Source organism: Eucalyptus grandis, chromosome 1, assembly GCF_016545825.1.
Source record: "Eucalyptus grandis isolate ANBG69807.140 chromosome 1, ASM1654582v1, whole genome shotgun sequence".
Taxonomy (NCBI): domain Eukaryota; kingdom Viridiplantae; phylum Streptophyta; class Magnoliopsida; order Myrtales; family Myrtaceae; genus Eucalyptus; species Eucalyptus grandis.
In genome coordinates, this window is record NC_052612.1 from 19,474,462 (window position 1) to 19,488,421 (window position 13,960).

At 39.7% G+C, this 13,960-nt stretch overlaps 1 protein-coding gene across 1 annotated transcript; it reads right to left on the minus strand.

The window, feature by feature from the left end:
• Positions 1 to 4,151: 4,151 nt before the first annotated feature.
• On the minus strand, positions 4,152 to 7,010 carry LOC104451156 (patatin-like protein 2). Its single transcript, XM_010065886.3, is given in 8 exon segments — positions 4,152 to 4,485; positions 4,602 to 4,777; positions 4,882 to 5,181; positions 5,374 to 5,535; positions 5,646 to 5,677; positions 5,680 to 5,831; positions 5,928 to 6,109; positions 6,774 to 7,010. Coding segments are annotated over 8 exon segments (1,218 nt in total). The 5' UTR covers positions 6,909 to 7,010; the 3' UTR covers positions 4,152 to 4,406.
• Positions 7,011 to 13,960: the final 6,950 nt, after the last annotated feature.

The window sequence follows — 13,960 nt, forward strand, 5'->3', positions numbered from 1 at the left end:
TTTGAGCAAGTGTATCAAGTTTGGAGAAATAGCTAGTTTGCGGGATGGCTTTACAATGCATGAGTCATGCGTATTTATTTATTTATTATTATTATGTTTTTTTGGAGATAGGAGGAACCAGCTTGCAGTCGACAGCCGCGCCCGTAAACCCCCTGGTGACGCTAGCGCAGGACCCACCATCACAACGTCACTCTTAATACACTTAGCGTCTCCTGCCAGCCCCCTTGCGTTGCAAGGGCTTCGAACCTCTCCCCTCCTACGCAAAGGGTCACTGAAGCCTACCCAGCGGAGCCACCACAGTCGGTGGTGTCATGCGTATTTATTGTCTCTCATTCCCTCCCATTTTCCACCGTGTTTCATGAAACACTACGACTCAACTTTGACCGGAATTGGGCGAAGTTGCTTGGAATTGTTTACGTTGGACCCTAGACTCTTCAAGTTTGCAAGATCATGTTCAAAATTCTAGATTTAAAAAGACTTCGTCAATATGGTAATGAGGATCGGAATTAGGTCTATCTTCTGATCAGTCTTCAGTCACCAATGCACGCGGTGAAATTTTGGTGAGACTTTTAAGAGAATTGTAGGTTTGCACACAGCTTGAGAGCCATAATAGAGTGCAACTTGTACTTGGCCATGATAGTGACTTGCGACGGACCAATAACGTTTCCCGTACTAAGGGCTCAATTTAGGTTAATTTGTTCACACTTGCTAAACAATCTGCTCTTGGGTTAGCTTGTCTTCTTTGTTAGAATTAGACGCTCAAACATAATGAAATACAAAGTAAAAATGAGAAAGAGAAATCAAGATACAAGGTTTCTCCTGGTTTGCAGTTAAATTAATGCTATATTAAGCAGAGAATTTCACTATAATTAGTACATCGCATGTTAAAGAACATTACCTCTCTCCATTTTTTAAAGATTTTTCTAGGACTAATATCCACAGTACGTAGTTTTTGCTTGTGGTGTTCAAAGTCTCCTTTAGTGTTAGACAAGATGAATGGATGAAAATAAGATGAAAGCAATTGAAGCTGGTAATTGTAGAATAGGCCACGTCCGACTCTTGTAGTGCACTATTTTTGTAATTGGTGGGGACCTCTCTATAAATAAGCAGCCCACCTTCTTGACTTGAATGTATAGAGAAGAAAAGAAAGAGTGGAGTGTGTTAAGAGTGTGCGATGTCTAGTGAGTACGTGTGTGCAACAATTATGCGATGAATGCCATGAGAAGTGGTGTGTGTAGTAAGTGTTGCGTTGAATAAAGAGAGAAGTGAAGCAGTGTGTTTGCATGAGCGTGTTGAATGTCTATTGCTTGTAATAACAAAGAGTGCTATTGCGAGTTAGTGTTCACTTGATCCTCTACATTGTACTTTTTTGTTACAACCTTCGATCACAAGAGAAAAATATTATAAAAGTTCTCTAGCTTTCTTATTGATGAGGAGTATGAACCACACCTAATATTCTTCACAAGATTAAATGCACGATGTTATAACAATGATCATGCATTGCTCAGATGGACCACGTGCGATGACCATTCTAACTCTAGTTTTCATTTAACTGAAGGTCCGCAAAGGCGGCGAATACTCGGTCGTCCTGTGTAAGGCCTGGGAAAATCAACGAATGCAATTTATCCATCGGTATTAGGTATCTGAGATCGATTGATGAAGACAGTTTTGAGATGCTCTGTCATGGAAATTTCAAGAAAGGACACATGGTCAGACCCAATCAAGATGCAAACCGAGTTCTCGATTCTCAGAGCTTTAAACATAAGAGGAGGGCTTTGCTTTCTGGGAGGGAGAAAATGAACGCGAATGGGATTGGGTCAAGACATACGGGTCCTTCTCATGCCTTAGAATTCTTGGAAACGAGACGTTGGGTTTTACTGTCCATTAGTTTGTTTCCATTTCCTGGAAAATATCTACTTTGGCGTATTGTAATAATGACTTTAGGAGTCGCAGCTAATTATGTCAGAGTGTATAGGTGGAATAATTCAAAGAATATGCCGGTATTCCTGCTAAACGTTTCTTTCTAGTACTCAAGTTATTCTACTTATCTTGAGAAAATCTGGACTAAACTTTTTTCTAGTAAACTTTAGGTCTCAAGGAGGATTAACTTATATTCATTGATTGTCCTTAATCCATGTGCACTTGTTGACTAACACCATCCATTTTCTTCTTGTTTGAGCCATAGCTTGAAGAATAACAGTGAAACTATGCCATTTCCTATACTTCACTAGCAAGTAAAAAAAATATTGAATTTCTCTCGCTAGACTTTATTGTTTTGTCGTATCTTGAAAACCATGGATGAGATCTAGATTTTGGTAAGGGTTAGATTTTGAATAGGAGTGAAAGTTTGTTATTTTTAAACAAAACAAAAATGGGGCCAGAATTGTCACAGTTGAAATTAATTAACCTAAAAAGTTGGTGCTTTTTTTTGGAATTAGCCCGATCTTGAAAACATAATAGATTTTTCAAAACAGTTGAAATTAATTTGCAATATGCAATGCTTATGGCTAGTTTTCTCTTATGATATGGTCCCCAAGATTAGGTGGATGAATGACCATTGAGTAGACGAAGTATGTCATTATGCTCATGAACATAGCACGACGTGTGACGAATCTTGGTGCATCGCTTAAACATCAATGAAACCCCCATTATTTCCTGACTCCATAGCACGCGGAATTTGTCTTATCTAGAGTAGTAGTTTGGATGGTGGATCAAAGATAGTGCTCGAGGACATGGTTTTTGTCAAAAAGTGACTTTTGATTACTTATTAACCAAATGAGAGAATATTGCAATTTCTAGTGTCACCGACTGCATTTATAATATGCATAATCAATGCTTGCAACTGTAACATATTGTTATTAAGTATATAAAATTTATAGAACAAAGTACTCGTTAATAAGATCCATACATGAATGGACTCATGAAGTACCTAATAGTTTTCCTTCAATCAATTTTTTCACCTACCGACAAAAAAAAAAAAAGAATCAATTTTTACACCTTGCCACCAGCCACTATATCCACAAAAAATCATTATTTTGTCAAACAAATTTAATTAAATTCAAGGGACACATCTTCTCTTTGTTTAAAACGTGGGATTTATTGATTTTTTTTGGCTAGATTGGTATCCCATGTAATCAATTTGGTATGACTTCTTCAATTCGACATGTATAACATTCGTCTAAATTAAGTTTCTTTGTTCATCTTTTTATAAAAGGAGAGTTTTCTCGACCTAGAACTCGAGAAAGGCAAGTCGGTCTCTTAAATGAAAACTCACTGGTTCTAGGGTTCGGAAGATTTCCCCTCCGCACTTTGAGAAAGCCAACTCTCCAAAAAGATCTTCCCCAGCTAAAGACAATGTTTTAAAAAATAAAGTTTTCTTTATGTCTCCATGAATCTCTTCAGCCTCATGCCTAGTACTTCAACGACGTCGAGTTTTCTAACAATGCTTCTGACATTTGAAGCTCTGTATTTGTTTATAACAATCTTTTCTTTTCTTCAGAGTAATGTTACTGTTGTGTAAAAGGGAGAGTTGTTGTTATGAACAATTATTTTGAACAGTTGTGATAAATAATGTATGATTTTATTTTATTTACAGTCAACCAATTAACACAACTTTTGAAATAAGTATCTTATCACCACTTTCCATAATAAACTATTACTTCTTTTGATATGAATAATCACTTTTCACATCTTTTTATATATCCAACAATCACTTCTTTTCATGATAACAAACTATTTCAATGCATTTTTCTAAATCAGTTAAGTGATCGTTTCAAACTATTGAATTGTTTTTCTTTTTTGTTTCATCACTACTCGAGGGGCATATTTTTCCAGATGTAAGTGTATTGCCATTTTTCTTTACGTCAAGATGGAAGATGTGACTCTCACCACAATAAAATAAGTACAATCCTACCACCGCTTGCGGTGGCCCAGTTGGATAAGTGCTCCCATGATCCTTTGCGAGAGGAGAGGAGTTCGAATCTCGCTGGCCGCACGTGATCTTAAGTGCGACGTTGGGGTGGTGGGTCCTCCGTTAGCGTCGCCTCAGGGTTTACCCCCCGTTACCCTGAGCTTGTCGGGCTGTCCGTGTTGGTACGGTGCGCGGGGTTCCCTGGGTCATCAAAAAAAAAAAAGAGTACAATCTGAAGTGATGACGGTAATGATAATTTTATTCCATAGAAAATTATCTTACAAGGACTGCAAAATACAAATCTTAGCCCTAGCCTCCCAAAGATTTTATTGAGAAAACAAAAAGTCTATCTTAGCACTAGGCCCAAAGGGTTTATTCGAGAATAAAATAATCACAAGGAAATTAAAAAACGAAAAGACAAAGGCCAAACGCTTCCGATCTTCATATCACAGATCCAGCAAACATATACGAAAAAATCGCTAGCCCTCGACTATAATCACTTCGGTGTATTGGCAAGTCCTTGAGGCAACTTCGCATGGCGAAGCTGTCTCTCTTGGGAGAGTAGTTTAGCAAACCTGCAATATATATCAAACGAAGCTACATTGGTAAAACCAACCTAAAACTGCCAAAAGTGATCAATCGTAAAATCATGGCATGGAAATTAAACATTTGTGCTTGCTAATGCATATACCTTATCAAAGCCTCTTCGTTGGTCTCTTGATTGGTCGTGGGCTCGCCCACTCCGGTCTCCAAATTAACCCTAGAGACCGGCTTCTTCAACAACGCCTCACCAGTTTTGACCAAATCGGTCAGGTTCTTTTTTGTGGCCACATCCACGGATGATAAAACACCACTCAATGTATCATCCTGAAAAATCAAGCCGCGAAAATGCAACGATCAACGTAAAAACAGCCATGTGCGCGACATTACGTGGAATCTTTCACTTGAATATTTGAAAATATTAGTTGTACCTGGATCCTAAGATAATTGTCGTGGAGTTGTAGGGCTTGAAACACGGCGCAGAGGTGGTAGTCGACCATGTCCGCGCTGGCTTGAGTGAAGACGTCGATCAGTGGCGTACCACCGCTGGTCAACCAACCAAGCACTCCCCACTTAGCTGCTTCATGTGCCGTGTATTTCCCCTCAACCTTGCCAGTACCGGTCCCGAGGGAGATCACCAAGAACCTCCGGTAATCCATTGGCTTTATAGGGAAGAAGTCTGAACTTCCTCCCATGATTGTCTTGGTCACCTCTCCCATCGCGACCAATGTCTACACAATTGGAATATCATGTATATACTTAGTTATTGCCCCGCATTTTTTTTTTATAAAGAAAAGTCTCGATACTCAAGTACTATTTGCTGAGATGATAGACTGATCCAATCAAGTTATATGCTGAGTAATTATTTACTTAACTTAGCGAAATTAATTCACTTAAAAATGATATCAATATGATTATATTACCGGATTATTTGCCGCTACGCCACCATCGATGAGGTTGAATTCTCTCACTTTGCCTGTGGGGTCCTTGGTTTCAAACTTATGAGCCGGGAGATAAGTTGGTGCGGCTGAGGTGGAAATGCATATGTCCGAGAGCAAGGCATCCACGCTCCGATCTTTCTTCACCTGGGGACAATTTGACGAGAAAAATATTCATAATCCTTGTAAGATTTCATCGTCTACATATCCTCAAAATCCTAAAGAATTTTCAAGAAGATGGTGAAGCGATGAATGACCTGGTAGCTAGAGAAAATAGTTGGCTGAAGGTTTTAATGTCGAACGTCGGTATCACAACGTTTGTCAATGTTTGGTGCAATCTTTTGTCTCCAAGCTCCTCCCTCACGACATTGTGAAGGTATTTTCCATCATATTTGGGTCCCGCCACGGCTTTGATCATCTTCGTAACCGGTTTGAAAGGGCAACTGCATAGTTTTAGGGAGATTTATTAATTCGGACAGTTAAGAGATAATTAAACCATGAATAGAGATTAGCAACTCCTTTATGTTTTTTTTCTTTACCTGTCTTGGGGGAAGATTTTAGGGCAGTGCTCGAGGTAGAAGTCTTTGATGTCTTTTGCAGCGAATACAGGGCGGTTTTTTTCATTGGGAGTGGCTAGCATGGCCGTAACGAGGCCGCCAGTGCTTGTTCCAGAAATAACATCAAAGTAGTCCGCAATTCTTGCATCTTCGCCGTCTAGTTTCTGCAAAATTCAAAAAAAATTTATAGCTCTTGATTGGTATATTAAATAAACAAGTGACATAAAAATCATATAAAGATTGGTTGCATGTAGTAAAATTTTGTGGAATTACTATCAATTATTCTAAAAGCTTAAGATGTTAGATGAAGGTTTAGTTAAATATTTAAATATTCTAACACTCTCCCTCACGGAGAGGTTAGACTATGGTTTTGGCCTAAAGCATGGAAATATGTAATTGGTAAGGCAAATAGAAGTTTGGGAATATTTGAATTCAGGACATTTTGCTCTGGCACCATTTGAGATTTTGAGAGATCATTACCAATTGTTTTAAAATTTTAAACTATTAAATGAATACGTGGTTTGATATTTAGATATTAAAACATCAGATATACCAAAAATAGTCTTCTCCTTATTAAGTTTGCTTATGACATGCATGCATAAAACCTTTTTACAAGCATGAATGCATTATGAGAACTACATGCAAATGGTCCATGTGCATATGAATCCAGTGAATATTGTTTTGTTCACTATAATTGATAAGAATTTTCTTGTTAACAAAATCTCTATGCATAGATCAATAAAGATTGTGAAGCATGCTAATTTGCTGACAAGATCAGTGAAATATATTGACAACGGAGATGACAAAAATCATAACGAGCATGCTCACCTGAAGCTCACACTCCAGAAAATTAAGAATGGTTCCGGGGATAAGCCCTCTTATCCCACCACCGTCGATGCTTAAAATAGTGATCAAATTTCCAAAAGTCGGAGGCTGAAGGGGCACACTTGTTGTTCTTTCCATTTGCAAGTTGAGTTAAACGAAACGAAGCGAAAGCACTAACAACTATGAACTCTTGGTGCCTTTGAGAGTTGTCGGGGAGAGGGAAAAGAGGAAACTATTTCAACTAGTGTATCAAGTTTGGAGAAAGAGCTAGCTTGTGCGATGGCTTTATAATGCATGAGCCACGCGTATTTTTAGTCTCTCATTTCCTCGCATGTTCACTGTGTTTCACGAAACGGCACGATTCAATTTTGACTGGAATCATGCGAAGTTGCTTGGAATCGTTTAAGTTAAACCCTAGAATTTTCATGTACGGATCATATTGAAGAGTTCAAATTGGAAAAGGCTCCGTCAATATTGTAATTTAATGGCTTTGGGTGAGGGTCGGAACTAGGTCTTTCTTCCATGAGTCTGCAGTCATCAACGCATGCAGAGAAATTCTGGTCTGAACACAGTTTGATAGCCATAATAGAGTGAATTTGTACTTGACCGTGATAGTGACTTGCGATCGACCAGTTACGTATCACATGGTAAAGGCTCCATTTAGGTTTTTTTTTTACACTATCTAATCAATTTGCTCTCGGGTTTAGCTTGTCTTCAGCGCAAGATCAAATGTATGTTGTATCAACAATATTTGGCGCATCGCTAAGAGGGACCACATGGGAAAACCAGTCTAGCTCTAGTTTTCATTTAACTAAAGTCCACAGAAGGCGGCAAATACTCCGTCATCTTGCGGAAGGCCGGGACAATTTACGAATGCAATTCATCCATCTGAATTACCAAGCCATCTGAGATCGATTGATGAAGACGGTTTGGAGATGCTTTCCCTTGGAAATTTCAAGAGGTGAGACCTGGTCAGACCCAATCAAATTGCAAACCGAGTTTTCGATTCGCAGAAAACGTTAATGTGGACACTTCTGGTTTTTGGAAAAAAGAAATGAACGCAAATAGGATTGAGTCAAGGCATACGGGTCCTTCTCATGCGTTTGAATGCTAGCAAACTTGACGTTGATTTTTACTTTCAATTAGATTGGGTCCAGTTCCTAATAAATATCTACCTGCTACTTGGGCGTATTGTAATAATGACTACTAATTATAGGAGCCGCTGCTTACTATTTCGAAGTTCAAAAGAATAGACCGGCATTCAGATTATAGAAAAATCCACAAAACGTTTCTTTCTAGTAGTTAAGGTTGACTATCCGTAATTAATATCGACAATACGTATAATCCTGAAAACATAATTGATTTTTCAAAACAGACGAAATTAATTTGTAGTATGTGATGCTAATATCTGGTTTCCTTTTATAATATGGACCTTAAGATTAGATGGAAGAATGACCATAGAGTAGATGAAGGATCTCGTTATGCTCATGGACATAGCACGACTCGAGATGAGTCCTGATGTGTCGCTTAAACATAAGTGAAATCCCTATTATTTTCCAACTCCGTAGCGTGCGGAATTGTCAAGATATGCGTGCAAAGATACGTATGTCATGTATGGTTTTGTCAAAAAGTGGCTTCCGGTTACTCATTAAAGAATATTGCAACTTTTAGTTTGAATTTGCAATATCATTAATCAATACTTTGCAAATTGAGTATTTTGTGATTAAAAATGTCTAATTAGTACATTGAATCACTTATTAATAAGATCCATATATGTTTGGACTGGTGAAGTACCTAATAGATTTCCCCCCCAAAAAAAAGTTCCCTATAATTTTGGTTCAATCATATATGTTTGGACTGGTGAAGTACCTAATAGATTTCTTTCGTAAAACCCTTAGTCCCATAGTTGAATCCCCAAATCTCAGTAGATTCCTTTCTGAAAGATCGAAGCTTCCATCCTCTTGGTATGGATTCTTGGTTTTCTTCCATCTATCAAGCCTAATTCTGTCATCGCAGACTCCGCTCCAACCCTCCTGTCTCGTTCTCCTGTTTCAATCGCAATTAATTATCCACAATTGCAGATGCTGTTATATAAATTACCATCAATGGCGGTCTATTTGTGTTTTGGCCGGTTACCATCATTCCATTTCAACCATAATCTCGATCAAATCTCGTCCTTCAGCGGTTGATTTCCTTTCCCCTGAATTGGTTCTGCGTCGCCTGTCTAGTGCATGCGGACCATACCCATTTGCTATACCCGCCGTCTTCCTACCCAAGGCATGTGTACAGATGGCGTCCATGAATCCAGAAGGGGATGCACGCCTTGCCGCTCTCTGTTCCCGATTGGGTAAACTCTGGGCATATCAAGAAGTCGAAGTGTGGGAGGAATCTGTTCCTGCAGAGAAGTTAGCAGAATGTAATTTAACTTTGGTGGGTAAACTACTCTCTCACTCCTCTATTAATTTCCCAGCTTTCCAGAATACCATGAAAAGAGTATGGAGAAACGACCAAGTAGAAATTTCTCAACGCGCAGAAGGGTTATATGTGTTTAAATTCACATCGGAAGGAGACAAACATAGGGTGTTAGACAATAGCCCTTGGCTTTTCTCGAACCATCTGATTATTGTGAAACCATGCATACCCAACACTCCATTACACTGTTATGACTTCACTACTTGCGCCTTTTGGGTGCAAGTTTTTGGACTCTCTTTAGAACAATGTACAGAGGAAATGATAAGTAAAGCGGTGAGGAACATAGGTAAGGTGATGGAAGTAAAATGTGGTAGTAGAGAAGGCACATCAATAAGAATAGCCAAGGCTCGTGTGGAACTTTGCTTAAAAGAACCGCTGCAACCTGGGAAACTAATCCGACTAGATGGAAAGAACATATGGCTTGACTTTCGATATGAACGTTTATCCCATTATTGCTATTCCTGTGGTGTTCTTGGCCATTATGCAACGTACTGTACAGCTATTCCCTTTGAGGAGACTAAATTGGAAGGGAAAGATAAGTTCAACTATGGTCAATGGTTAAAAGCAGAAGACCAAGAGCACAGCCCATATTGGCGAGCCTTTTATGAGTCAGATCCTACTCAAGATGGAGCGGAAGAGGTCATACCTGAAACTCCTTAGAATTCCACTCTTTTATTACCTCTCATTCCTCATAACTCTAAACAACAACAAGCAAATATGGAAGTCAGTAAAAACCTACCTGGTGATCAATCTACCTTTAATGCTGCTCCCCGAGAAGATATGGCACTCAAGCTGAAGGCTCTTATTCCAAACTCGCATGAAATCAGTAAGGATCCTGACGCAGGTTCCTCCAAGTCAAAGAAACCTAAGAGTTCCAGGCAGCATATCAAAGCAAACCCTCTTAAGAAAGCAAAAAGGTATGCTCCTTATGAATTGAGAACTATGCTAACTGAAGAAATTGATGACGCCCATCTTACAGATAATCCGATCTATGAGGTCGATAGGGTTGATAGTTGGGCTGTTGTGGCTTGCCCCAAAAAGCCACTAGGTGACAAATGAAGCTACTTAGCTGGAACTGTCAGGGTTTGGGCAATCCCCTGACAGTTCAAGCGCTACGGGCCCTAGTGGCCCATGAAAGGCCCGATGTAGTCTTTTTAATGGAAACCAAAAACCAAGACATAGTAATCCAACAAATTCAGCGGAGGTTGAAATTCCCAAAATCTTTTATGGTGAGTCCAATGGGTTTGGCAGGGGGAATGGTTATTTTCTGGTCTGATCAGGTCTCATTAAGCATAGAGAGACATAGTATGCATTTCATAGATATGATATGTACTATTGGACCAAGTGGACACGCAATGAGAATTACTTGTCTCCATGCGCCAGTGGTCTATCAGCTACGACAGAATCTTTGGGCTGAATTGCATCACCTTAGCTACACCAATAACCTGCCATGGATGTGCATTGGAGATTTTAATGAGATATTATACCATTGGGAGAAAGTGAGCAAGAGAATGGCTGAGCCCTACAGGTTGCAATCTTTTCGGGATTTTATAAATGAGTGTTTGTTAATGGATATTGAGAGTAAGGGATGTGCTTTTACATGGGTGAACAACAGACATGGGAAGGATGTGGTTAAGGAAAGATTAGATAGGGTTTTATGTACGATGGATTGGAGATTGGCTTACCCGATCGCCGAAGTCTTTGCATTACCAGCTATAGGTTCTGACCACAGCCCGTTGTTATTGAATACTGCTCCCAAACCACTGAGTAAGTGCAGAGTATTCACTTTTGAAGCTTTTTGGCTTTAAAATCAGAACTACCGAAAGGTTGTGATTGAGACTTGGGCCTCTGAACAGCTACTGGACTCCTCTTTAGTTCGCAAGCTTCAGGTTACTTCTCGGGCACTTGATAGGTGGAGTAGAGCAACATTTTCCAACAGTCGTCGTCAGATCCATATCCTACAGCAGCAAATCCAACATCATATCAATCAATCAGGACATAACTATGATAAAGCAAGGGTAAATTGCCTCAAAGACGAAGTTCAACAATTTTGGCAACAGGAAGAGCAGTATTGGGCAATGAGGTCACGTATTAACTGGTTGATATGGGGGGACAAGAATACCAAGTTTTTCCATGCGACGACTATACAAAAACGACAAAACAATCGTATCAGTATGCTTCATGATGAGGAACAAGGTTGGATCAGAGAACATGAAAAAATGAAAGACATAACCATGGATTTCTTTTGCAATCTCTATCGATCAGCAGGACAACGAGATTATCTTCCTATTCTAACGCAATGCCCCCAGCTGGTCATAGCACAGATGAATGCAGCCCTAACAGCAGAGGTAACTCGAGAGGAAGTTAAGCATGCTACATTTCAACTAGGGGCAACTAAAGCCCCGGGACCGGATGGTTTTAACGGTTTGTTCTATCATACTTACTGGGACTATATACAAGAAGATATATTTACCTCTGTGCAAGAATTTTTCACTTTAGGTGTGATGCCCCCAGTTTTTAATAGAACACTTATTACTCTGATCCCTAAGACACCGCATGCTGAAAGGTTAGATCAATACCGTCCCATCAGCCTGTGCAATTTCATATATAAAATAATTTCAAAAGTGCTAGCTAATCGCTTGAAAACTTGCTTACCTGAGATGATTTCCAAGGAACAGTGTGCCTTTGTCATGGGTCGACAAATCCAAGATAACATTTTGGTAGTCCAAGAGGTCCTACATCAGATAAAAATCAGGTCAAGAAAGAAACATTTTCAGGCAATACTAAAGCTGGATATGAAGAAAGCATATGATCGGGTTGAGTGGGATTTTCTGGAGGATTATTTGCGACAACTGGGTTTTCATAATACATGGGTTAAATGGGTAATGCAATGCATAACCACTGTATCTTTAAGCTTCAAAATAAACGGTGAACCATTACCCTACTTCCATCCTACAAGGGGGCTGCGACAAGGAGACCCTCTTTCTCCATATATATTCATCCTTGTAGCAAATCTACTATCTACCCTCATCAAGCAAGCAGTCGATATGGGAAACCTGAAGGGGATAACTTTTAATAGGTGCTGTCCTACCCTCTCTCATTTATTCTTTGCTGACGATGCAATATTTTTCTTAGATGACCGTCTCCTTGAATGCCAAAATTTAGTAAACATCTTACAACAATACTGTCTAGCTACGGGCCAAGCTGTAAATCGAAATAAATTTGGTCTTTTCCTTAGTAAAGCTTGTCCGAGAACATTACAGCAGAACCTAGCTAGAGAATTGAAAGTACCCGTGCTTGAAAAAACCGGAAAATACTTAGGAATACCGTCGGATTGGAGGGTATCTAAAAAGGATATGTTTGCTTGGATCTTAGGGCGAGTTAGTGCTAAGTTGGCGGGCTGGAAAGAAAACCTCATATCTAAAGGTGGGAAGGAAATACTGTTAAAATCTGTGGTTCAGTATCTTTAAGATTCCAATATCTATCTGCAAATCCATTGAACAGAAGATAGCGAAGTTTTGGTGGCAAAATCACAGTACTAGATCGGGAATCCATTGGAAAAATGGGACCTACTTAAAGAGCGTAAGGAAAATGGGGGGCTTGGTTTTCGCGATTTACTTGCTTTTAATAAAGCACTTTTGGGCAAATAAGCGTGGCGTCTTTTCCAAAACCCATTAGCCCTGTGGAGCAGACTATTCAGAGGACTATATTTTCATTCAACTGACTTATGGAATGCGACTAAAGGACATAGACCATCCTGGGGCTGACAAAGCCTTCTGTTAGGTCGTGATTCCATTTTACCTCAGCTTAAATGGTCTGTAGGTCATGGGAAGAATATTTTTATTAGAAAGGACAAATGGTTATCTCGAGGAATCATCGGGGGACCTGCCAATCGAGGGGAACCAGAGATGGTGGCTGATTTTGTACATTCAGAACAGTCTACTTGGAATATTCCTCTTCTCAGGAGAAGTTTTGATGATCAGATAGTTGAAGATATTACTGATATACACCTAGGCCCAATGTCCACTACAGATCAAATTATTTGGACAGGCACGTCAATAGGAGAGTATATAGTGAAAAGTGGCTATTTGTACATTCGCCATACAACCCCCCCGACTGATCCTAACTCTGCATCTACATCATATTACACACCATCCCGGTTATGGAGACAGGTATGGAATGAAAAAACTTCCTCAAAAATTTGAATTTTCTTATGGTCCCTTTGCCACAATGCGCTTGCTACAAGGGATAACCTATACGATCAAATTCTTCCTTATGCCCAAATCAAATCAAATCCCTGAAACCACAGAACACCTTTTTCTCCTCTGCCCATGGACCCGGAGTATCTGGTCTCATCCCAAAGTCAACCTTGACATCTCAATGCACAATACAAATCGTATGGATGCTTGGCTAGAAGATATTTTGGCAAATGGAATTACTGTACCTGATCTGGAGACAATTGCATCACTCTTTTGGCAGATATGGAAAGCTAGAAATCATGTAATCTTCAGAGACAAACGCATACAGCCTGCCCAGCTTGTAGATCGGGCATTCGCAGAGGCAGAGCTTCAATGTCAATTTCAGCAGATGGCAACAGAAGCAGAAACAGGGAAAATGCCCGTTTGTGCCTCTCGGCGATGGACTCCTCCGGATCCAGGTTGTATAAAGGTAAACATCGATGGGGCTTTCCCCGTCACAGCAAAAACAGGATCCATGGC